General features: G+C 34.6%; 1 protein-coding gene across 3 annotated transcripts; it reads right to left on the bottom strand.

Annotated features, from left to right (window-relative positions):
• Positions 1-358: 358 nt before the first annotated feature.
• LOC123689840 (dorsal-related immunity factor Dif-like) lies at positions 359-23,250 on the bottom strand. Of its 3 annotated transcripts, XM_045631523.1 has the most exons (10): positions 22,976-23,068; positions 22,331-22,716; positions 20,098-20,167; positions 16,365-16,532; positions 15,597-15,799; positions 13,246-13,460; positions 12,666-12,830; positions 12,283-12,367; positions 11,898-11,969; positions 10,874-11,305 (listed from the first exon to the last, which is right to left on the bottom strand). In XM_045631523.1, exons 2-10 carry the CDS (start codon positions 22,455-22,457, stop codon positions 11,112-11,114), a joined length of 1,299 nt encoding a protein of 432 aa, XP_045487479.1. In that variant the 5' UTR covers positions 22,458-22,716; positions 22,976-23,068; the 3' UTR covers positions 10,874-11,111. The 3 variants fall into 3 exon arrangements, with proteins under 3 accessions (XP_045487477.1, XP_045487478.1, XP_045487479.1); XM_045631521.1 differs by lacking the exons at positions 10,874-11,305; positions 11,898-11,969; positions 12,283-12,367; ... (1 more) ...; positions 13,246-13,460; positions 22,331-22,716 and adding exons at positions 359-1,428; positions 2,223-2,294; positions 3,862-3,952; positions 4,225-4,383; positions 6,039-6,253 and having other exon boundaries at positions 22,976-23,250; XM_045631522.1 differs by lacking the exons at positions 10,874-11,305; positions 11,898-11,969; positions 12,283-12,367; ... (2 more) ...; positions 22,331-22,716; positions 22,976-23,068 and adding exons at positions 359-1,428; positions 2,223-2,294; positions 3,862-3,952; ... (1 more) ...; positions 6,039-6,253; positions 21,398-21,604.
• Between the last annotated feature and the right edge of the window lie 1,750 nt (positions 23,251-25,000).

Below are 25,000 nucleotides of genomic sequence, written 5' to 3'. Positions count from 1 at the left end.
TAATTTAAAAAAAATCTCTCCATAGTAGCTTATCAATAAAAAAATCAAATACACAACTACACGCAATACTCGTTGAGCGAGTTTGTTTATCTTGCCGAAGCCCCGTAGTCCGTACATATTATTTGCAGAAGTCTATTAGGTATGAGGGTGTGCAATTATTTAATCAAATCTAAAATTTGCAATATTGGTGTGTTTGACAAATTCAAAAAGGCAGTAAAGATGCATGTTAGAGTGAACACAGTTGACTAAAATTCAGACGGCCAATGGCGACGTGTATCTCGCTCGTATATATAGATACATATTAATATTAAGTTTCATGTAAATAAAATATTTTTTTGTGATGAGAAATAAAGTTCTTTAAACATTATATATTTAAAACGTATTATTCCAACAATCAGATATTTTGGTGTTGATCTTTTAAATGTTCATCTAGAAGCTCAAAAATAATATCCATGTCATTGATTGGTTGAATTAACGGTCTATCTTGTGTGTTTTGTTGCTCCAATCTGGAATTATAGTCCTGCTGAATTGCGGAATTTGTTCCGTTATCTTGAAAGTAGTGCTGCTCATTGTCTTGTCTAATTAGGGAATTAACTCTAGGTAAGGTATGAAATGGAATTGTATCCATTTGGCGTATTGTAGGGTAAACATTATTTGCTTGCAAAGTATTACTGTTTTTTTCCCAATAGTCATTGTTTAGAATAAGATCTTCAGATAAAGTTGCATTAGGATGAGTTTGCGTGTTTTGAGTAAATAATGCGTAACTTGTGCTAGGAGTGTTATAAACTTCTTGGGCCACCGTTTCAGTATACTCTTGACCACTCGGAACGCTTATTATTTTATCAAGATGATTTTGCGTGTTTTGAGTAAAGAATGCGTAACTTGTGCTAGGAGTGTTATAAACTTCTTGGGCCACCGTTTCAGTATACTCTTGACCACTCGGAACGCTTATTATTTTATCAAGATGATTTTCCGTGTTTTGAGTAAAGAATGCGTAACTTGTGCTAGGAGTGTTATAAACTTCTTGGGCCACCGTTTCAGTATACTCTTGACCACTCGGAACGCTTATTATTTTATCAAGATGATTTTCCGTGTTTTGAGTAAAGAATGCGTAACTTGTGCTAGGAGTGTTATAAACTTCTTGGGCCACCGTTTCAGTATACTCTTGACCACTCGGAACGCTTATTATTTTATCAAGATGATTTTGTGTGTTTTGAGTAAAGAATGCGTAACTTGTGCTAGGAGTGTTATAAACTTCTTGGGCCACCGTTTCAGTATACTCTTGACCACTCGGAACGCTTATTATTTTATCAAGATGATTTTGTGTGTTTTGAGTAAAGAATGCGTAACTTGTGTTAGGAGTGTTATAAACTTCTTGGGCCACCGTTTCAGTATACTCTTGACCACTCGGAACGCTCATTGATGCACCTGAAAGTATGCAAATCTTTATAAATATTCAACGATCTTTATATGTATATTAGATAGGTAGCCTTTTGGAGAATTAGTATACTTGCATACATTTCAGGGACTGCATGCGTTTAAATTTTTCTCATAGAAACCGCTGTCGTTTTCGTAATAATATAATGTATTAGTAAAATAATATATATCGCCTTAGATTTTAATTTCAACTATCTATACATGTATTGAAAAAAAATATTCATAAATAAAATAATCAGTGGCGATACAACCATGGGCCTCAGATTTCTGTATCTGTTTCATGGTCATTTGTCAATCTTATGGGCTAGTAGGTGATCAGCCTCTTGTGCCTGAAACACGCTGTCGAATTTTTGTGTCAAGGCAAAGGCAAGGCTTTTCTAACGATGTTTTTCTTACCTGTTCGAGCTAATGTTAAATATGTACATAGAGAGTAAGTCCATTGGCGCACAGCCTGGGATCGACCTACGACTTCAGGGATGATAGTCGCACGCTGACGCTACCAGACTAACACTGCGCTTTAATCATTTAAGTACACAATATAATTTAAAAAATTAAATAATTTTAAATTTATATTTACACCCAGTTCTCAAAACAAGGGAATAAAATTCGTAGAAACGTGTAAGTGTATAAAATACTAAGAAAGTTTTCTACCAAAATTTGTTCAGCGGTTTCAAAATACGGTTCACGTTACGGAAACAGTAAAATGTGAAGTATCACTATCATATGTAATTAATACAAAAATATATCACATTGCAGATAAAGTTAGTTGTTACTGTGGCACTCACCTATTTCGGCAATCAAGCTGCTGTTAAACTTTTTATCCTTAAGCATTTTTAAATATTCTGTTTCGGAATAATCTGAAATATAATAAAAAAATATATTGGTTCATAATTCAATAATTCTACACTAGATGGCTGCCTATTTTATGATCTGCCTTGATTTAAGTGCAAAATACAAAGGCTATCATTTATGTTCATGGAAGAATATCCTGGCATGCCCAAGTTTAATTCAAATTCAAATTAAAATTCAGAAATCATTTATTCATGTAGGTAACATAATGTACACGTATGAACGTCAAAAATGAAATCTTATATCTTTAAACGAGCAAATCTTGTATATATATATACATATATATAATTGGAATCTCGGGATCCGCTCCAACGATTTTCATGAAATTTAGTATACGGGGGGTTTCGGGGCGATAAATCGATCTAGCTAGGAAGAAAGGATAGAAAATAATCTTATCTTATATCTTTAAACGAGCAATTCTTGTATATATATACATATATATAATTGGAATCTCGGGATCCGCTCCAACGATTTTCATGAAATTTAGTATGCGGGGGGTTTCGGGGGCGATAAATCGAACTAGCTAGGAAGAAAGGATAGAAAATAACAAAAAGGTCGTGTTTGAGTGGTCCCAATTTAAACTGAAAAATGAATATTCCTGCGTCTATCGGCGAATAATAATACTAGAGTTGTCCCAATTTAAACTGAAAAATGTATCTTCCTGACATCTATCGGCGAATAATATTTTTTTTAATTGCTTTAACGACACAAGAACACTAAAGCTATTCCAGCATATATAATCTATATTGTTCATATTTCATCATTTTATTAGTATGTAATTCGTCCTTATATATAATTTCCAAAAACACAATTTAAAAAAAAAAAAAATACCGAGCAAAGCTCGGCCATCCAGGGACTATATATTAAATGCTTCTAATTTTACATTTTACTGCCAGTTCTCAAATCAAGGGCGTAGAACGGAAGAGAAGAACTGAGCTAACTCGCCGCCACTCTTTTTAATCGCCAAGTTTTTTCTTTAAGACAAAGTTTGTAAGGAGCTGCAACCATTACAACATGTTCCATATGAGTAATAAAAAATAATAAAATAAATTAAAAACAAAGATTTTTCCTCTATCAGCAGGAGGCATGTGAAATAGTAGCACGCACATACTCGTGAGAACAAAACGAAAATACGTAGTAATTAAGAAATAAAAATTGTAGTTAAACAACTAATATCACCGCATACACGAATTCAAGTACGACCAGTCACCACAAGTAGCACCCGTTCACGAGTATGACGCATGGTCAGCCATCGGCCCCCTCGCCATTTTTTAGGGAGGGAGACAACCCGACGCATGGACGCCGCCACAAGCAATGACATTTAAGTGAGCATGACGATCCTTGAAATGTGGACTTGGCTTCACAAGAAAATAGTAATAATACCAATTATACTGAAATAATTTGATACCACATGAATCACGGTTTGTACTCCTTTACAGTTTAAAAAAGTCGTAGCTGTCGAATACAGGTGGAGACGAATTTAAATACCTTCGCAGGTAAATGATTTCTGACATTTGATTTAAAAACGTATTCATGCAGACATACAATTTCGTAATAAATAATTAAAACAATTACCTGAATTAGGCCATAACATTCTTCTAAACACAAAACCTCGCATATTCTCAGAAAGAGTTTCATCGTTATTTAATCTCACTTTTACTGCAAACTAAAATAAAATAATATTTTAAATAGTGGTACTACAATAATTACCTTTAAACAACTGTAATATTATCTGATTTAATCCACTTTTGTGGCTAGAAAATTTTTACTTACTGTGGAGTCCGCTCCCGGCTTCAAAAAGACAGCTTACAGCCCAGGCCGGGAAACCACCCATTAAAATATGTATATAATGACTGCTGCGAAGCTACCTTTTGTGGTTGTGGTTGTAGTTTGTCCGTAGACTAGTAAACCAATATTATAAAAAAAATAAAACTATACCTCGCTACATCTAGCAGAATCTTCGAGAAAGATTTTTGGTGTGTAACATATAAGTACACAAGAGCGATTAGGTAAGGGCTGAGCCTTTTCTACCACTGCGGGGATCTCATTACTATCCTTATCCACAAATATTACACTTATCTTGTCCGTTTTATTAATCTAAAAATTACGGTCTAGTTAAAAATTAACTCAGATTTAAGTGAAACATTGCATTTAGTTACTTTAATATACATTTTAAGAATTACAGAACATTATGTAGCTACAAATACAATCAGCAACAACCATCAGACTCGACAGGACTTTTTTTGATAAAAGAAAATTAGTTTATTATGGAGAATTTGAACTTGTTGGCATCCCTACTCATCGGCAAAGAAGACAGAGGGTGTAGGCCGAGAGGAAAAGCTGGCGTAAAAAATCTCGCTACTCTTTTAAAAAAGCAAATCATCAAACAACACATATTTTTAAACAAATATAGTAAATTAATTAGAAGTCAGGCTACTTCCAGCACCAGTCCCAGGCCCTTTTATCAACTAAATAATCGCTAACTTTATAGTAAGACTTTTTACACAGCTTTTCTTTAATGCATTTCTTAAATTTATTAAAAGGCAGAGGGATTTTATTAAAGAAGAGTGTCCCATTTCCCAAAAAAGAATTATGTACTAACTTTAGATAATCTAGTACGGGGAAATTGCAGCCTGTGTTTGTTCCGAGTACTAACATTGTACGTATGTTCTATTCCAGTATACTTTTCACTCATCACTATTTTTGTATACATACAATAAGTTGTAAAAAGTCAAGTGACGTGTAGCAGTGGGGTATACTGGACTAAACTGGTTTTCAGGCTATATAAGCACGGCGCGCTGTATGGTCGGGCGGACTTCTTCGACGCTCGCATTAGATATAGGACGTTACTAATTGTTGTTGAATTTGTGGTTATTCGTTGTGTAATCTAGTTTAGTTATTTTTAGTAATTTTATTTGTTAATTTCTTACTATACATAATATTTTCATAAATATATTGCGAGGGAAATGTAAGTACATTAATTTCCTTGAATTTATCTCTCAGAGATTGCCTACATTTTAAATTATAGATTGCACGAACTTCTTCTTCTTCTCCAGGATGAAAACAGATTCAACATCAGCAGCATGACCCATAATAATAAGCCATAAGTCATTAAGCTGTGAACTGTAACTAAAATAAACAAGTCTAGCTGTATCGAAATCAGTCAGTGAGCGAATTGTTTTAACCGCGTAAGCTGCAGAACTAAGTCTCTTCGCCAATCCGTTGATATGAGGGACCACTGAAGTTTTTAATCCCTGGTGATTCCAAGAAATACAGTTGTATCATCCAGATTCAATTCCTTATTATTTATAATTGGTCTAGTATCCATAATCATTGCATTTTTTGCACAAAATTTAATGCATTTCGTTTTTTTTTGCACTAAGCAGAAGGTTATTCATACTAAGCCAATGAACAATCGATGAGAGAGCGTTGTTCACATCGTCAAAATGTGTTATTTAGTGTTATTTGTCGTTTGATTTTAAAAATCAAGAATGTATCATCTGCAAACAAAACTATCTGATGTGTTTTCTCTACCATAAAAGGTAGATCACATACCTTAGAGCTACCGGACCCATACCATACACAGACCGCTACAAGCCAGTGTTGCCAGATAGTCTTTTTGACCATACTCCTAGACTTATTTAATTTCTCCCCTGAAGTCCCCTAAGATAAATAATATATAATAAGATATAATAAGATAAATAAATAATATTTACTACATATTAAAGAAGAATCTTCTACAAACAACTTACTCTCTTTATAACCAGTATTATTTTTGTCGCCCAATTTATTCTGCCCTCATTCGGACACATTTCAAGGATATTTAGATTCCTAAGTGCTAGATAATCAATAAGCGGTTCACTTATTAAAGGTTTCAATTCCATGTAACGATCTCCCATTTTCAGCAATACTTGAAAACAAATTCGAACCGAATACATTTTAAACTTTGAAGCTTCGATGTTCTCTCCTGAAAAAAATAACGCCTGTCATTTAGATATATTCAAGTATTTAATTTAAAAAATTGCGGAAGTCCTAACAACCTTTAAGCTCAACTGTAATGTTCTGCCAGTTCTCAAATCAAAGGCGTAGAACGGAAGAGAAGAACTGGAAATATACTTTCCACCACCTTTTTTTTTAAATCGCGAAGTATTTTTTCTTTTACACAGCGTTTGTAAGGAGCTGCAACCATTACACCATGTTCCATATGACATCTAGCGAGCAACTTAATCGACCCAAGCGCTACGTCTACATTCAAACATTGTTCTAAATAAAAATATAAAACTTTTAAATATAAATAATGTCATTTGAAAGATTGAAACCTAAGCTTTAAAAAAACATTCAGGCCTTAAAAAAAAGCGGTTCTCTCTACAGTACTTTGAATTTGGCATTGATTGGACGCGTTTATTAAGGGAGCTCAAAAACATGCTCTTCATCATTGCATTGCACCCGTACGAAGCTGGGGCGGGTCGCTAGAAACAAAAATATAGAAAAAGGAAATAAAGTAAAACTAAATATGTTGAGTGCACCAGTTCACGAGGTAGCCTGCCTTAGATCTTAGGCCGCACTCACTAATTTTCATTACATTCTGCCAAGACGATCATAATCATGCATAAAGGGAATCCATAGTTACCCAAAGCTGTCAGGTGATTCGAATTCTCTTGAAAAATTACCCAAGCGACCATTTGCCAATCACCATACTAACCTCCAAAAGGATTGCATGCGGCACCGATTGTTTTTACAAATTCCCTTCTTTTCTGCAACTCTTCGTTGACATCTTTTTTTCTAATTCGCTGTAATGCAATTTTCTTGAATATTTCAATTGCCTGACCGTTTTTTATTCTCACATTCACTACACAGACTCCATTCTCACAATTTGGATGACGCACAATTCTATGTGGGTGAGGCCTATAAATTAATTGTGGTCGTGATGTTTATTTATTACCAACTATAATATCAATTATTGAAAAAAAAAACAAAAGAATTGTTTTTTTAATGTAAGGCATATGATAATAATATCGGTATGAAGAGATTCTGATTCGGAGAGTGTTGTGTTCAACACATAGATGTAGGGTTTCTCAGTATCTTCACCGCTTTTATCATAGAGAGTGTTCATAGTGATAGGTTCTTCGGATTAATACTTGCATCTGAGTTGTATCATACAAAATACCATGCGTATCACTTCGACTTCCGCAGCAAGCATTATGAGTGTATCAAAGGCAGTTTTTGCCGAACTATATTGCCGAACTAATTCGACTTAGGGTCCTTAAAGAAAAGAGCGTGCCCATTTTTCAAAGTCCGGTAACGCACTTGAGAGTCCTCTAGCAATGTGGGTGTCTATGGGCGGCGGTATCCCTTAACATCAAAAGAGCCTCCTGCCCGTTTGGCTCCAGCTACTTTAAAAAAATCGAATACAAATATTTTATTGCCAGTACTTGCACATACAAAATACAAAATTATACATACACGTGTTTCCCGTTGACGTCGTCTGTGAAGCAAGAAACGAGGACTATTGCAGTTGTGTCAAAGGGACAATGAATTTTTATTGTAGGATATTCTGGCCTTAAACTATTAGATTCTCCGTAAATGATGGTACCATTGCGGTCTTTCTCATGATAACGGAATCTAAACAATATATTTAATAAAGTTTAATCATATATTTACCTATTTTCTTAAATACTATAATACGCCTTCTTAGCCATAAGTATTGTTTCAGGATACATTAAATGGATTGAGGCAGACAGATAAAAGAAACGACGAGTTTTACTTTAAAGCAAAAAATTTACATATTTTAGAAGAAAAGCATATAATATAAAAGGTTAATATTTTTAAAGTGAAGAAACCATTCAAATTAATGTTTATTTACACGTAATCATTGTTTATCACTCGAATGCCGTCTAATATCATAAAGTAAAATTTGAGACGACAGAATTTTATAAGAGTCGTGTAGATATTAATGAATGGTCAGTTAAGTTATTTTTAACAATTAGTTTATACTAGTTGTCACTAGAACGGAACAGGCCTTAACGAGTTTGCCAACACAATGCTAATAACGAATCTCAATCATACCAACTTACTTGTTATCTCTTTTAAGCACCTTCTCAAGAAATTCAACACGAGGCCCATAATTATTGGACGTCATATTATCTGAAAACCAACAATTAGATATCCAATTAATGAGAAAGTGCGACTTGTGCATCACATGAATAAATCGCAAAACCTTTAATCGTCGTGATTTATACGCAAAACGTGACGATGTATAACAGGAAGGGAATGCAATCCCGATCTTACGATATATCTATCGTATGGTTAAGTCTGAGAGGGCATTGTCAGCTGCTGGAAACATAGCGTACATAAGATACCGCTTATCAAGCAGCACTCTCGATACTGCCAGGTTCTTAACTTACTCCAGGTTATTACAAAAACACTCCTATATATCTAGATTCTATTGTAATTCTCAATGACAGGAGATCACGTATTAATGATCTCGACTCGAGATTGCAATCTCTAATGATAAAACAATATCAAGGAAAACTTTTGGGCAGTCACTATGGGACAATATTATATGACTTAGTTTGTATATTATATTATGTTTTTTAATGTGTAAAACAAATCTTTTTTTTTATAAGAAAAATTACAAAATAACTCGTAAAAATATTTAAAGCAAATATTCGAAGGGCATACTGATGGGCAGATGTTTTAGTTACACTTGATAAAAACTTATTAAGTAGTAAATATTACTCAATGTGACATAATATAAAGTCCGTTATGGATTTTTTTCATCACTATTGGTGTTTGAAATAGATAAGATTTTACGCGAAATAATTTGGATAACATATGTTGATACTCAATTTACATTACCGGGTCACAGCGGCCAGCGAGATAGAACTTGTCATATTACTTAAGGTCGGTGAAATATGTTTGAAATAATCCCTTTGTAAATTAATGTATGAGCTAAATATGTTTCCTTTTTTCACTCCTTACTTGAGAGATACACAATCTTTGCTATTTCACGTGCATTTTGAAGCGGGCATTTGCATTGACGAATGTAGCAGAGGTTTTGGCCGCGGCCCATACGGTCGCGCTATTGGCTTAACTTTACTAACGGTTTGATTTCGATAACAATTTCGATAATTTTATCTACGAAGTAGTAAGAAATATTTTGTAAGAATAGTAATAGTAGAGAGGAAGTACAAATATAATAAAACACTTAAATTTACTCGAAATGTAGGTAATAAATAATTAAATTTAATCAAAAATGTTGAACCAAATAAAAAATATCTAAAGATTTTGTGTTTTTTTGCCTAAACAGATAAAGTAATTATTATGAAACTTTTAACATTGCGTTAATGATTAATAATAAATTGTAATAAAAAGAACAACTCTAACGTATCGTAAACGTAATTTAATAAGTAAAATCTCACCCAATTTATAAATAGATTCTACTCTTATTCCTTTATATGTTTTTATTATTTAGCACTATTATTTAATCGACACTTTCAAAAGATGTTACAGACAGTCACGCTTCCTCAGTGGCCTATACGTCTGTACTAAAATATATTATGCTTTACTAATGTGACGTCACAGTATTAACGCTTTACGTTTCCCATTCGGAGCCCCATATCGCAACAATTCTACTTGACTTGATCAGTTCATTTGATAACAGAATCTGGAATTTGGATAGTATAATATAATATAATAATATAAGGCTTACATAAATAAATAAAACATTTTAATTCCAGGTATTATTCTTTAATGGCAGGGGAGTAAACGCGTATTAAAATACGAACACACCAGATGTGCAATGAGTCTTCGAAGAATACGTCCCAGCCTCCAGAGCAACGTTTATCCTTCAAGTCGATTGCCGATGCATGCTCAGGAGCTCTTCGGTCTTATGATGTATCATATGCAATCTGCATCATAAGACCCCGGGGGAGATTCACAGCCGGGGTGTCATTGGGTGGCTATTCATATAAACGTCGAAAAAGTTGGGGAATACTTTGATTCATTTGGACGTAAACCTATTAAAACAATAGAAGGATTTTTAAGAAGGAGTTCTTGCATGTGGAGGTACAATAGCGTTACGGTTCAGGATTATCTATCAGCGGTGTGTGGAGAGTACTGCTTGGTATATGTATACTTCAAATTCAATTAGAAAACTTCCTTAGAAATTTTACATGTGACTCAGTTAATAATTAATAGTAAATTTGTATAGAAATACAATGCACATATAACTAAAGGCCAGATTTAAGAAAGTTATAGTGGACGACCCCACGCACTCCACCGCATACGCTCACAAGTAACATTTTCGAAGTGAAATTTCGCTTGGAACACGATTTGGCGCTTATTATAAGCATATTAACAAGTTAGTGCTTCCAAAAGACGACATAGACGATTATTCTTCCGTTGACTAAATTTGAAGGCAGGCCTGGTCATATGCGGGAGGGTAAAATGCAAAAGGTGGATAAAACTATTCAATATTATTTAATAATAAACTTAACGATGGATGGTGTCATGGGATCTTTACAATTACTTATGCATAGATAGACATTATTACGAATATGTACAATTACAATAAAATATTTTATTACGAGCGTTTTTTTTCAATATAACGCTCCTTCTTACCAACGACGTACGTGTGCGACACTTGGACGCCTGAAGGGAAAGGTGGAAGTTAGGGACTCACGTGCCTCACTGGTTGACAAGTTTTTGATAGTTCCGTCAACCTACCCCTAAAGTCAAACAACCTCGGTCTCCCCTACTCACTATATAGATATATTTAAAACGTATTAATCCAACAATTAGATATTATGAAATGTTTCGACGTGTTAACGTTCATCTAGAAAGTCAAAAACAATATCCATGTCATTGATTAGTTGAGAATCCCTATATCCAATTTGGGTATTAAAGCTAGGTAACATATCAATTTCATCCATTTGGCTCATTGTAGGGTAACTTGTGCTAGGAGTGTTATAATCTTGGGCCGCCGTTTCAGTATACTCTGGACCACTCATTCTTTCACCTGAAAGTATACAAATCTTTATATTTTTGTTTGTTTGTTCCCTTTTATAAATATTTTTGTTGTAAAATGTATAATGTATTGGAATATAGATGGATCTTTGGCTATATTTTCAGTGTATTTGTTTGTAATTATATATAATTTATGTTAGCTGTAGGATTACTAAATAAATACATATCCAACGATCTTTACATGTATATTAGATATATAGCCTTTTGTAGAATTAGTATACTTGCTTCCTTTCCAGAGGCATTTAAGTTCTTCTATAAAGTAACCGCTTTTGAATCGACAGGCTGTTAGTGAAGTGAGTTGCGAGTTGAAATCACGGATTGACAGAATCGCAAGGCAGTTCTCAAAACAAGGGAAGAAAGTTCGTAGAAAAATTTACATTTTGTGTATCAAATACTCAAAAAGGTTTTTACCAAAATTTGTTTAGCGATTTCAAAATATGGTACACGTTACGAAAAAAGTAAATTGTGAAGTATCACTATTATATGTTATTAATAAAATATATTTTATTATTAATATATTTAATTAATAAAATATATAAATACATCACATTGCAGATAAAGTTAGTTATTACTGTGGTACTCACCTATTTCGGCAATCAAGCTGCTGTTAAACTTTTTATCCTTTAGCATTTCTAAATATTCTGTTTCGGAATAATCTGAAATTGAATAAAAAAATATATTGGTTCATAAAGGGAAAAGAATTCTACACTCGTTTGCTGCCTATTTTATGATCTGCTTTGATTTAAGTGCAAAATACAAAGTCTATCATTTATGTTAATGGAAGAATATGCTTGAATCTGTCTGTGAAGACGAATTTAAATACCTTCGCAGGTAAATGATTTTTTACATTTGATTTAACAACGCATTCAGGCAGGCAATTTCGTAATAAAAAACAAAGCTAAAAAAGGTGGAATATGAGGATATTTTGTTTGGCCATTTTATAAAATACATAAAAAATAGAATAATTACCGGGATACACAATTCTTCTGAACACAAAACCTCGCATATTCTCAGAAAGAGTTTCACCGTCATTTGATCTTACTTTAACAGCAAACTAAAATAAAATTATATTTTAATCAGAGATACCACAAAGAAGGATTAAAAAATTACTTTTTACTTTTAAACTACTTATATTTTTTTCAGATTTAATCCACACCACTTTTGTGGCTAGAAAACTTTAACTTACCTACTGTGGAGTCCGCTCCCGGCTTCAAAAAGACAGCTTACAGCCCAGGCCGGGAAACGACCCATTAAAATATGTATATGTGGCCTGCGAGGCTGCCTTTTGTGGTTTTGGTTTGTCCGTAAACTGGTAAACTAATATCATAATAAAATCTAAAATAAAACTATACCTCGCTGCACCCAACAGAATCTTCGAGAAATATTTTTGGCGTGTAACATATAAGTACACCACAGCCATTAAAAAAGACAAAGGGCTGAGTCTCTTCCATTACTGCGGGGAACTCATTAGAATCCTCATCCACAAATATTACACTAATCTCGTTCGTTTTTTTAATCTAAAAATTCCGTTCAAATTAAAAATTAAAAAGATTTAAGTTAAAGGTAGCATTAAGTTACTTTAATACACATTTTAAAAATGGTAGTAGATTATGTAGCGAAAAATACAATCAGCAACAACCATCAGACTCGACAGGCATTTCTGCAAATGCTCGAAGCAGATAGACTGCATTATGCGGTCGTCTTCCAGTCGTGTACGACTTTAACGCGACCGCTCTACAGCAGTCGGTCTCGTTTGCAACATACGGTCCGTCTATGACCAGCGTAAGACCGGCCAAGGAACCACAGATGTTAATGCGCCCTTATCATAATATTTACTATTAAAGAACAAGGAAATTTAAAATATAACGATTGTTACCATCTGATGAACACTTTTTTTCGTTTTTAAAATAGAATTTTGCACAAACAACTTACACTTTTTATAACCAGCACTATTTTTGTCGCCCAATTTATTCTGCCCTCATCCGGACACATTTCAAGAATATTTAGATTGCTAAGTGCTAGATAATCAATAAGCGGTTCACTTATTAAAGGTTTCAATTCCATGTAACGATCTCCCATTTTCAGCAATACTTGAAAACAAATTCGAACCGAATGCAAATTAAACATTGAGGCTTCGATGTGCTCTCCTGAAAAAAATAGGGCCTGCCATATAGATATATTAAAGTATTTAATTTTAAAAAAATTACGGAAGTCCCGACAACCATTAAGCTCAGTTGTAATGTCATGCACGTTTTGTCGATAATATTTAAATAAAGTAAATACACATTACGTACGTAAAAACACCTAAAGACATTTCGAACCATTTCGATGTCGTCGACTTTCTAACAAAGAACCCGCATCAACATTTTTGGGTATACCTATTTGAGCATTTGTGTTGTGAGTGATATAGAGAGCGGTTTCATCGGCATAGAAGGCTAGATCCACTTTCGGAGCCCTAGGGATGTCGCCGGCATACAGCGGTAGGGGCGAGAGGACCGAGTCTTGAGGAACTCCGGCCCTGATTGGTCGAGGAGACGATATCGTTCCTTTTACGCGATAGCGCATTGAACGGTCGGACAAGAAGTCGTGTACGATACGCACGAGTCTTAGTGGCACTTGAAGGTGGAGAGTAGAGGTAAAGCTTGTAAACCATGACGTTGTGCCACACCTTGTCGAAAGCCTTCGCTATGTTCCAGGGAGCTGTTCATCCCGGAGAGGATGTGCTCCGTGATCCGATGGATTTGATGGACGCAAGAGTAGGCCAGCCTAAAGCCAAACTGCTCATCGGGAATGAGCCCCTTTTCTAGGGCAACGTCTAGGAAGCGCTTTTTCACTACCTTCTCGTACAGCTTTCTCAGCGTGTTGAGAAGGCTGATAGAGCGGTAACTGGTGGAATTGTTTCGAGGCTTGCCTGGCTTGTGAATACCAATGACAATGGCCTCTTTCCACTGCGCCGGGAAGGTGCAGTTTTTGAGTAGGCAAATTGAATGTGGCCACTAGTAACCATATCAGATGGGGCGGGAGGCACCGGAGGACAAGTAGGAGATGGCGTCGAGACCTGGTGATTAACGAGGCAGTGAACTCTTGATTAGAGTTTTGACCTCGGCGATCGACGTAGGAGGGAGCGGCTCGAGAGAGAGGGGCAGTTCGACTATGCGTTCGACTTCCCGGTTCACGTGTTCAACGTGCGCCGGGTCGCTATGGTCGAGATACGGCATGCACTACTCCACTAGGTTGACGGCTAAGCACACGCCTTTTTCGACGTCATTGAATGCGTCAGGCAGGCCACCGTGCCGGTGTTAAGGGAACGCGCGAGAGACCAATAGGCCGTGTGCGATGGTGACAATTCGCTGGTAAGACGGTCCCAGTGCTCGTTTCTTATTTCACGCATGCGCTCTTTGACTCGGCGCTGCGAGAGGGCGTCCTGCCTTTAAAAAAATGTGTACCATAGCTACTTTCACAGAGTTATTTCGTACGGTATTCTACTATGGAGTGCTGCTGCAGAAGTTCAATCCATATTTGTGTTGCAGAATTGGGCTGTTCGGGGTATTTGTTATGTTTCCCCAAGGGAGTCGGTATGGAATAAGTTTATAGAAACTAATTATTATGACATTATCCGGTCAATATATTCTTGAAGCCTTGTTGTACATACAATTTTTTTTTAACGATTTTAAACAAATGGTGACTTTCACCAGTATAATACGCGAAATAGAACTAATTTGAGTGTGCGACCAACTAGGCTCCAGAAGATAAACCACTCCTTACATGGAAATTGTATTCGTTTTTATAGCAAACTCCCAAGCGAAATTAGAGAATAATTACTAAATAAATTCAAAGCCCTCGTTGAAAGTAAATTAATTAATAAAGCTTTTCCTTGGGATTGATTTGCTCCAGTTCAAACAATTTGTATTAAAAACTTGGCAATTGAAAAGAGTGGCGGAAAGTTTCTTGCCTGCTCTTCTTGCCCGCTGTACGCCCTTGACTTGCGAACTGGTAGTTAATGTAAATTTACAATTAGTTTTTTTTAACGATCATAAGTGTACTTATTTATCTATATGAATAAAGATATTTTGTTTGTTTATTTATTTGATCTTAGGCCGCACTGACTAATTTTCATTACATTCTGCCAAGACGATCATAAGCATTCATAGACGCCAGGAAATGCATAGTTACCCAAGGGTGTCGGGTGATTCGAGTTCTATGCGAGTTACCTAAGAAAGTTTACACTGAGTTGGCCCCTTGAAAAATTACCAAAGCGACCATTTGCCAATCGCCATACTAACCTCTAAAAAGATTGCATTCGGCACCGATTGTTTTTACAAATTCCCTTCTTTTCTGTAACTCTTCCAAGGCATCTTTTTTTAAAGTTCGCAGTAATGCAATATCCCTGAATACCACAACTGCCTCACCGTTTTTTATTATCCCATTCACTACACAGACTCCATTCTTACAGTCTGGATGTCTCACAATTCTATGTGGGTGAGGCCTATAAATTAATTGTGGTTGTGGTTTTAATTAATTACCAACTATAATATCAATTATTGAAAAAAAACAAAAGAATACTTTTTATTGTAAGGCATATGATAATAATATCGGTATGAAGAGATTCCGATTCGGAGAGTGTCGTCGTGCGCCGTATATAGATGTAGGGTTTCTCTGTATCTTCCACCGCTTTTATCATGGAGAGTGTTCATAGTGATAGGTTCTTCGGATTAATACCTGCATCTGAGTTTTATCATACAAAATACGTATCATTTCGACTTCCGTCGTTCCGCAGCAGTTATGAGTGTTTCTAAAGGCAGTTTTTGTCGCGATATATTGCCGAACCAATTCGACTTAGGGTCCTTGAAGAAAAGAGCGTGCCAATTCTTAAAAGGCCGGTAACGCACTTGCGAGTCCTCTCACAATCTGGATGTCCATGGGCGGCGGTATCTCTTAACATCAGACGACCCTCCTGCCCTTTTGCCTCCTGCTACATTAAAAAAATCGAATACAAATATTTTGTTGTCTTTCAGGGTACTTGAAAATACAAAATACATTATTATACATACATGTGTTTCCCGTTGACGTCGTCTGTGATGCAAGAAACGAGGACTATTGCGGTTGTGTCAAAGGGACAATGAATTTTTATTGTAGGATATGTTCGCCTTAAACTGTTTCCGTAAATCGTCTTACCATTGTTATTCTTCTCAGGATTAATGGGATCTGGATAAGGGAATCTAAAACAAATATATATTTAATAAAGCGTAATCATATATTGCGTAATCAAGAGACCAATACCCCCTAGGATTGCCCCCTCCCAAAAAACACAACATACAGAAACAAGACAATACACACGAAAACAACGGAAAAGAAATAAATGTCAAAAAATATAAGAGAAATAGTATTTACATAGCAACGCTTAACACCAGGACTCTAAGAACAGACGAATCTTTACAAGAACTGGAATATGCCTTAGGTTTTATAAAGTGGGACATTATTGGCCTAAGCGAAGTGAGGAGAATGGGAGAAAAGATTGAACAACATGAAAACTACATATTATACCATATAGGAACCACACCAGGCCTACACGGTGTCGGTTTCCTTATTAAAAAATGCTACAGTCAATACATACAGTCCTTCATTGGAATATCAGAACGAATTGCACAACTAAATATCAACTTGCCTGGGTATGCAACTGTGTCAATAATTCAAGTATATGCACCGACAGAGCTGACACCAAAAGACATAAAGGATAATTTCTACGAAGACCTGGACAGGACTCTGGCAGATGCACACAAGGCAATCATACTGATGGGAGATTTCAATGGCCAGATTGGTAAAAGATTAACAAACGAAAATAACATGCTAGGCCAATTCAGCACAGGAAAAAGAAATGATAACGGACAAAGACTAATACACCTGGCACAGGCACATAACCTTAGGATATTAAATAGTTTATATAAGAAAAACAAAAATAAAAAATGGACCTGGATTTCTCCAGACGGGAACGTGAAAAATGAGATCGATTTCATATTGTCAAATAAACCTAAATTCTTCAAGGATATAACCACAATTAATAAGTTCAACTTTAACACAAATCATCGTATGGTAAGAGGAGCCATTTACCTAAATGAGATAAAAAAGAGGAGACAGTATACTAAGAAAAGAATTACACCAAGTCAAATCCCTCTCACCGTCCCAGAAAACTTGTTGACAACATTGAAAGATAATTTACTGAATAACAACAAGAGTGAAAATATTGAAGAAAAATATAATCTAATAGAAAAAGCGCTGAAAGAAATATCCAGAAAATTATATACCCTAAAAAACAAGACAGATAAAATAGGAGACGAAGCCAGACTTCTACTTGAGACCAGGAAAACTTTATTAAAAAACAAGAAACAAAATAGAAAACAAATAACCCAGCTAATTAAATAAATAAATGAAAAAAATAGGACTCACAGGAAACAAATTAGAACCAGAACTATCCAATTCCACATTGAAAAATCTGGAGGCATAAAGAAAGCTCTGAAAGAACTGAGAGAGAATACCTGTTGGATTCCATCCATCAAAAGCAAGACATCTAATAAGAAAGCAACAAAACGACCCGAAATTATGGAAATAGCAACAACATTCTATAGTAAATTATATGATGATCCAGACTACACAAATACTCAATACCCACAGGAAGAAGACGAAGAAGCTACCCTCCCAATATTAGAATCCGAAGTAAGAACCGCAATACTGTCCCAGAAAAACTACAAAGCCCCCGGAGAGGACGGAATAACAAACGAACTTTTGAAGGAATGCCTAGACTACATAATAAGTGATATTACCAATATATACAACGATATTCTGACTAAAGAAACAATACCGCAACAATGGACATCGTCAACCATCATATTGCTCCATAAGAAAGGCGACAGGGCAGAAATAAACAACTACAGACCGATCAGCCTGATCTCCAATCTATATAAGATATTTGCAAAGGTAATATTGAACAGAATTAGCTCAAAATTAGACGAAAATCAGCCGAGAGAACAGGCTGGATTCCGAAGCGACTTCTCAACAATGGATCACATTCATGTCGTCAAACAAATTATCCAAAAGAGCAATGAATACAAAAAGACATACTACTTGGCATTCGTAGATTACAGTAAGGCATTCGACTCTTTGAAACATTCACACATTTGGGACGCTCTACACTCACAAGGAGTGCAACGAAAATATATCAGGATAATAAAAAACATATACAAAGAATCAACGGCAAAAATTCAGACTGAAAGGAAAGGAGAGGCCTTTAAAATAAAAAAGGGAGTACGGCAAGGTGACCCCCTCTCACCAAAACTATTCGCATCTGTACTACAACACATATTTCGTAAAATTAACTGGGATGAGTATGGGATAAATGTAAATGGCAAAAAGCTCAACCACCTTAGGTTCGCAGACGACCTGATTCTGCTTAGCGAAAACCAAGAGGGCTTAAAAACAATGTTAACGCAATTAGACAGAGAGAGCAGAAAGGTGGGTCTGACTATGAATCTAGACAAAACAAAACTAATGACAAACAACATAAAAACACCTATACTGTTAGATTCAAATCAAATAGAATATGTCGATGAATATACATATTTAGGACAGATCATTGCACCGGAAAATCAAATGCAAAAAGAAATTAACATCAGAATAAATAAAGCTTGGAAAAGATTCTGGTCTCTAAAGGAAGTTATGAAGAATCCACATATGCCCCTTAAAGATAAGACTACATTGTTCAACTCTTGCATACTACCAACTTTAACCTATGGAGCACAAACCTGGGCCCTCACTAGCAAACAGAGTGGAGCACTCAGAGTGTGCCAAAACAAAATGGAGAGGAGCATCCTAAACCTCAAGCTAAGAGACAAAGTTAAACTTAAGAATATAAGAAGCAAGACAAAAGTTATGGATGTCACTCACACAGTGAAAAAGCTTAAATGGAACTGGGTAGGCCATATGGTAAGAAACAAGAAGGGAAAATGGACAAAAGATGTTACTGAATGGTATCCTCGGGATGGGAAAAGAAAGAAAGGAAGGCCAAAAACAAGATGGGAGGACGATATTAGAAACATAGCTGGAACAACATGGCAAAGAAAAGCCGCAGATAGACATGGATGGGAAAGCCTAGGGGAGGCCTATGCCAAAAGGCAAACTGATACCGAAAATTGAAATAAATTTAATGTATATTTGTATCAGGTTAATCAGTAATAAAGGCTATTTTTATTTTATTTTTATTTTATTAATCATATATTTGCCAATTTTCTTAAATACTATAATATGCCTTCTTAACCATATGTATAGTTTTAGGATCCATTAAATGGATTGACACAGACTTATTAAAAAAAATGATGAGTTTTACTGTAAGCAAAAATGTTACATAATTTAGACGAATAGTATGTATAAAAGGTTTATAATTTTTAAGTGAAGAAAACATCAATCAAATTAATGTTTATTTACACGTAATCGTTGTTTATCACTCGAATGCCATCTAGCGGAACGATTTGGACGTAAAAACTCCATCATCATCATCAGCATCATTAGTAAACTATAGCAAAATGAAACTTTATATCATAAAAGGTTTTTTATTTGCAAAAAATCATAAAGCAAAATTTGAGACGACCGAATTTCGAGTCGCGTATTTATGAATGGTCTGTTAGTTATTTTTAACAATTAGTTTATACTTATTGCCACTTGAATAAATCAGGCCTTAACAAATTTTCTAACACAGTACTGATATAATAACGAATCTCATTCATACGAACTTACCTGAAAACTCTTTTATGCACCTTCTTAAGAAATTCAACACGAGGCTCATAATTATTGGACGTCATATTATCTGTAAACCAACAATGACATATTCTAATTAATGAGAAAGTGCGAAGGAATAAATCGTGACGAAACCTTTAATAGTCGCGATTTATACGCAAAAAGCAGGAATGGAATGCAATCCCGATCTTACGATATATCTATCGTATGGTTGAGTCTGAGATGGTGTTGTCAGCTGCTAGATACATAGCGTGCATAAGATACCGCTTATCAGACAGCACTCTAGATACTCTCAGCTTCTTAAACAAGTTATTAGAAAATCACTCCTAAATATCTAGATTCTATTTTAGTTCTCAATTACAAGAGCTCTCGAAGTAACTATCTCGACTCGAGATTGCAATCTCTAATGACTGACAGAATAGGCAGGCAGGCTAACCTTTCTTATAAAACAATATTAATAAAACTATTCTGCAGTTACCGTCATGTGGAAATATGATACAATATTACATTAGTGTTTTTTTAATGATGATTTTTTGAATATATTAAAAATAATTTCAAAATAACTGTAACTGTAAAAATATTGGACGCAAATATTCCAAGGACACACTGATGAGCAGATATTTGTTGTATGTTGTTTGTTTGTACTGCTACAGAAAAGACAACAGAACTATGTTTTAGTTACACTAAATAAAAACTTATTAATTACAAAAAATTACTATTTATTACTTTATATTACTTTAAAATGGAAAACAAATCTGAATAAGGTGAAATATATTGTTTAGAACATTGATATACAAAATATATTGGTTTTTTGTACATCAATGGTTTAGAAGTAGAATTGTGATATATAAAGTCCGTTATGGAATTTTTTCATCGCTGTTAGTGTTTAAAATAGATAAGCTTTTACACGAGATAATTTGGATAACATTTATGTTAGTTCTCAATTTACATTCAGGGTCGTAAGGTTCAGGGCATTACATTATCGGGTCACAACGACCAGCGAGATAGAACTTGTCATATTACTTAAGGTCGGAGAAATATGTATGAAATAATCCCTTTGTAAATCAATGTATGAGCTGAATATGTTTCCTTTTTTTCGCTCCCTACTTGAGAGATACACGATCTCTGCTATTTCACGTGCATTTTGAAGCGGGCTGCATTTGCATTGACGAATGTAGCAGAGGTTTTGCCGCGGCCCTCGCGGCCACGCTATTGGTCTAACGTTTCTAACGGTTTGATTTTGATAACAATTTTCATGATTTGGTCTACTTGTAAGAATAAAAGAACAATTCTAACTTACCGTGAACGTAATTTAATAAGTTAAACCCCACCCTAATTTATAAAGTTTCTTCTCCTAATCCTTTATATTTATTATTATTAAGCACTTTTAATAAATCGACACTTTCAAAATATGTTACGGACAGTTACGCTTCCTCAGTGGCCTATATGTTCTTAAAGGTCTGTTATCTAAAGCTGGCGGCTTAAACACATTTACACTTTGTGCTTGAGTAGTGTCTGTGAATAAGCGCGAGGTGTGACGTCACATTGAATATGCATCATTAAAAGACTGTCCGTCGCGCTCGGTCAAGCTTATGATAAAAGAGACAGATATTGTTTTGCTTTTGCTACTGTTTATAAATACATGTTGATCTTTTTTCTCATTATTATTTTGTCGGATTGTTCTGATCTTTATTTAGAATTTTCTTAACAAACAAAATGTTGAACCAACTTGAAACAACGTTAATGGAATAGTTAGTAAATTCTAGTAGTTATATATAGTATGTATATTTATAAATATTATATATTCTAAATTTAAATTTACATTCAGTTCAAAAGTCAAACGCGTAGCGCTCTACGGTGGAAAAATTGACATGAAACCTTTTTTTTTTAAATCGCCAAGTTTTGAGTCACACAATTTGTTTGTAAGGCAGATAACCTGCATAATTCGCCAATGTTTCGGGTTTTATCGAAGTAGTATTCGTATTTCAGCCATCCATTTAATTATTTTGGTTCTTACTCGCAATACGTCCATTCACATGAAATTGGGGTTATGTATGACAGTATTAGTAGTTTTTAAATATATTTCATTAATCCAAGCATCTACCAGTTCTATCTATGCACTTTTGCCTTCGTATAGGTAGTTCATTGATGCCTTCACTAAAAACCATTCGGGCGAAAACCAATAAATTGTTTGAAAACAGTTTCGCCTGCTCCAGCAGAGTTATATCTTTACCTTGCAAGAAGTTATCCGATGTACAGTGCGTGGTCCAGCGTTGTCGGGAAGTGTGCGCCAAAAGTGGCCTGGAGCGATTGCTGGTCATTAGGTAGGTTGGTTGTTTAGTAGTTAGCTTTTCCATCATGGTTTGGAGTTATCTAAACTATTAAGTTACATAACTTAATAGTCTAGACAGATTTAAGAAAGTTATAGTGAACGACCCCGGCACTAGTCCACCAAACACTCACAAGTAACTTTTCCAAGTAAATTTCGCTTGGAACACGATTTGGCTGGTTTCAGGTTTGGCTGGGTTCAGCAATTGCGATGTACGCTTATTATAAGCATATTAACAAGTTTTGATAGTGCTTCTAAAAGACGACTTAGTTTAGAAATTCTTCCGTTGACTGAAATTGAAGGCAAGCCTGGTCATATGCGGGAGGGATGGATGTTGTTCCGCCATAAATAATAATGAATAGTTTTATCCGCCGAAATTAATGCCGGATGGGATCTTATTTTCTATTATATTTATATTATATATATATATATATACATAATAATATTTTATGTAATTCCAACGTAAATTATATTAAAAATTAGTAGCGACTTTAGGTAGTTTAATTTTAGTAATAATATCAATTTTGAGGCAATTTTAATAAAACTCACTCAATTGTCGTTCGCGTAAGGTAGTCATTATAATTGGTTTATTTCATATATGATCAAATATTATAAGTCTGTCGTTACACTTAAATAATATATTTTGATTTTCACTTCACTATTTACGAACCACAAATTAAAAAAATATTATCATAACTTTTATTTGGAATGTAAAATGTTTAATGTTTCCGTCAAATTCTCTGGACTCTAGAGACACGTCACATATATTTACGAAATGTCAATGCTCTATACTTTTGACGTTGATGAAGGATATGAAGTGACAGACTATAAATACAAGAAATCATGGTTAAAAGCATTTAATGTATATTTCTTTTTTTGACGTTCATGGACATTATGTTACCTATGAATAAATGATTTTGAATTTGAATTATATCACACATAATTACCAAACTAAAATCACTTATAGGCAGATTTTGGTCAATATCAAAATGTACATATTCCACAATCCGTACGTCATTTAATTCATAATTGTTTAGTCAAGCCACATTTCATATATCTAATGAAATATGGGATATACTGCAAAATTACTCACTTACAAACACTACAAATAAATTAAAAAAAGCATTATTTAGGTACAATTTTTTAAAAAAGACTAATAAAATTTACCAAGAAAGCAAAATCATCAAGTTTAAACAACTATATGTTTATAGCACCTGTATCTTCATTTAAAAAAAAATCTCTCCATAGTAGCTTATCAATAAAAAAATCAAATACACAATTACACGCAATACTCGTTGAGCGAGTTTGCTTATCTTGCCGAAGCCCCGTAGTCCGTACATATTATTTGCAGAAGTCTATTAGGTATGAGGGTGTGCAATTATTTAATCAAATCTAAAATTTGCAATATTGGTGTGTTTGACAAATTCAAAAAGGCAGTAAAGATGCATGTTAGAGTGAACACAGTTGACTGAAATTCAGACGGCCAATGGCGACGTGTATCTCGCTCGTATATATAGATACATATTAATATTTTCATGTAAATAAAATATTTTTTTGTAATGAGAAATAAAGTTCTTTAAACATTATATATTTAAAACGTATTATTCCAACAATCAGATATTTTGGTGTTGATCTTTTAAATGTTCATCTAGAAGCTCAAAAATAATATCCATGTCATTGATTGGTTGAATTAACGGTCTATCTTGTGTGTTTTGTTGCTCCAATCTGGAATTATAGTCCTGCTGAATTGCTGAATTTGTTCCGTTATCTTGAAAGTAGTCCTGCTCATTGTCTTGTCCAATAAGGGAATCAACTCTAGGTGACACATGAAATGGAATTGCATCCATTTGGCTTATTGTAGGGTAAACATTATTTGCTTGCAAAGTATTACTGTTTTTTTCCCAATAGTCATTGTTTAGAATAAGATCTTCAGATACAGTTGTATCAGGATGAATTTGCATGTTTTGAGTATAGAAGGCGTAATTTGTGTTAAAAGTGTTATCAACTTCTTGGGCCGCCGTTTCAGTATACTGTTGATCACCCGGAACGCTCATTATTTCATCTGAAAGTATACAAATCTTTATGTATATAACGATCTTTATATGTATAAATCTAATCCTTTTGGAGAATTAGTATACTTGCATACTTTCCAGGGACGGCATGCATTTAATTCCTGATTATAAAGACACCGCTTTCGTTTTCGTAATAAACCCGATATATCTTATATCTTTAAACGAGCAATTCTTGTATATATATATATATATATATATATATATATACACAAGAATTGCATATTGAATATATATATAATTGGAATCTCGGGATCGGCTCCAACGATTATCATGAAATTTAGTATACGAGGGGTTTCGGCCATGCAGGTACTATAAATAAATAAATACGAAATAAATAAATATATATCCTTAGATTATAATTTCAACTATTTATACACTCCTCGCGATGTTTTCCTTAACCTTTCGAGGTAATTTTAAAGTACGTAGAGAGTAAGTCCATTGGCGCACAGCCTGGGATCGACCTACGACTTCAGGGATGATAGTCGCACTGCGATTTATTCCC

This window comes from Pieris rapae, chromosome 15 (genome assembly GCF_905147795.1).
Source record: "Pieris rapae chromosome 15, ilPieRapa1.1, whole genome shotgun sequence".
Taxonomy (NCBI): Eukaryota; Metazoa; Arthropoda; class Insecta; order Lepidoptera; family Pieridae; genus Pieris; species Pieris rapae.
Note: the sequence above shows the minus strand (reverse complement) of the source record. Positions and strands in the feature narration are given on the sequence as shown.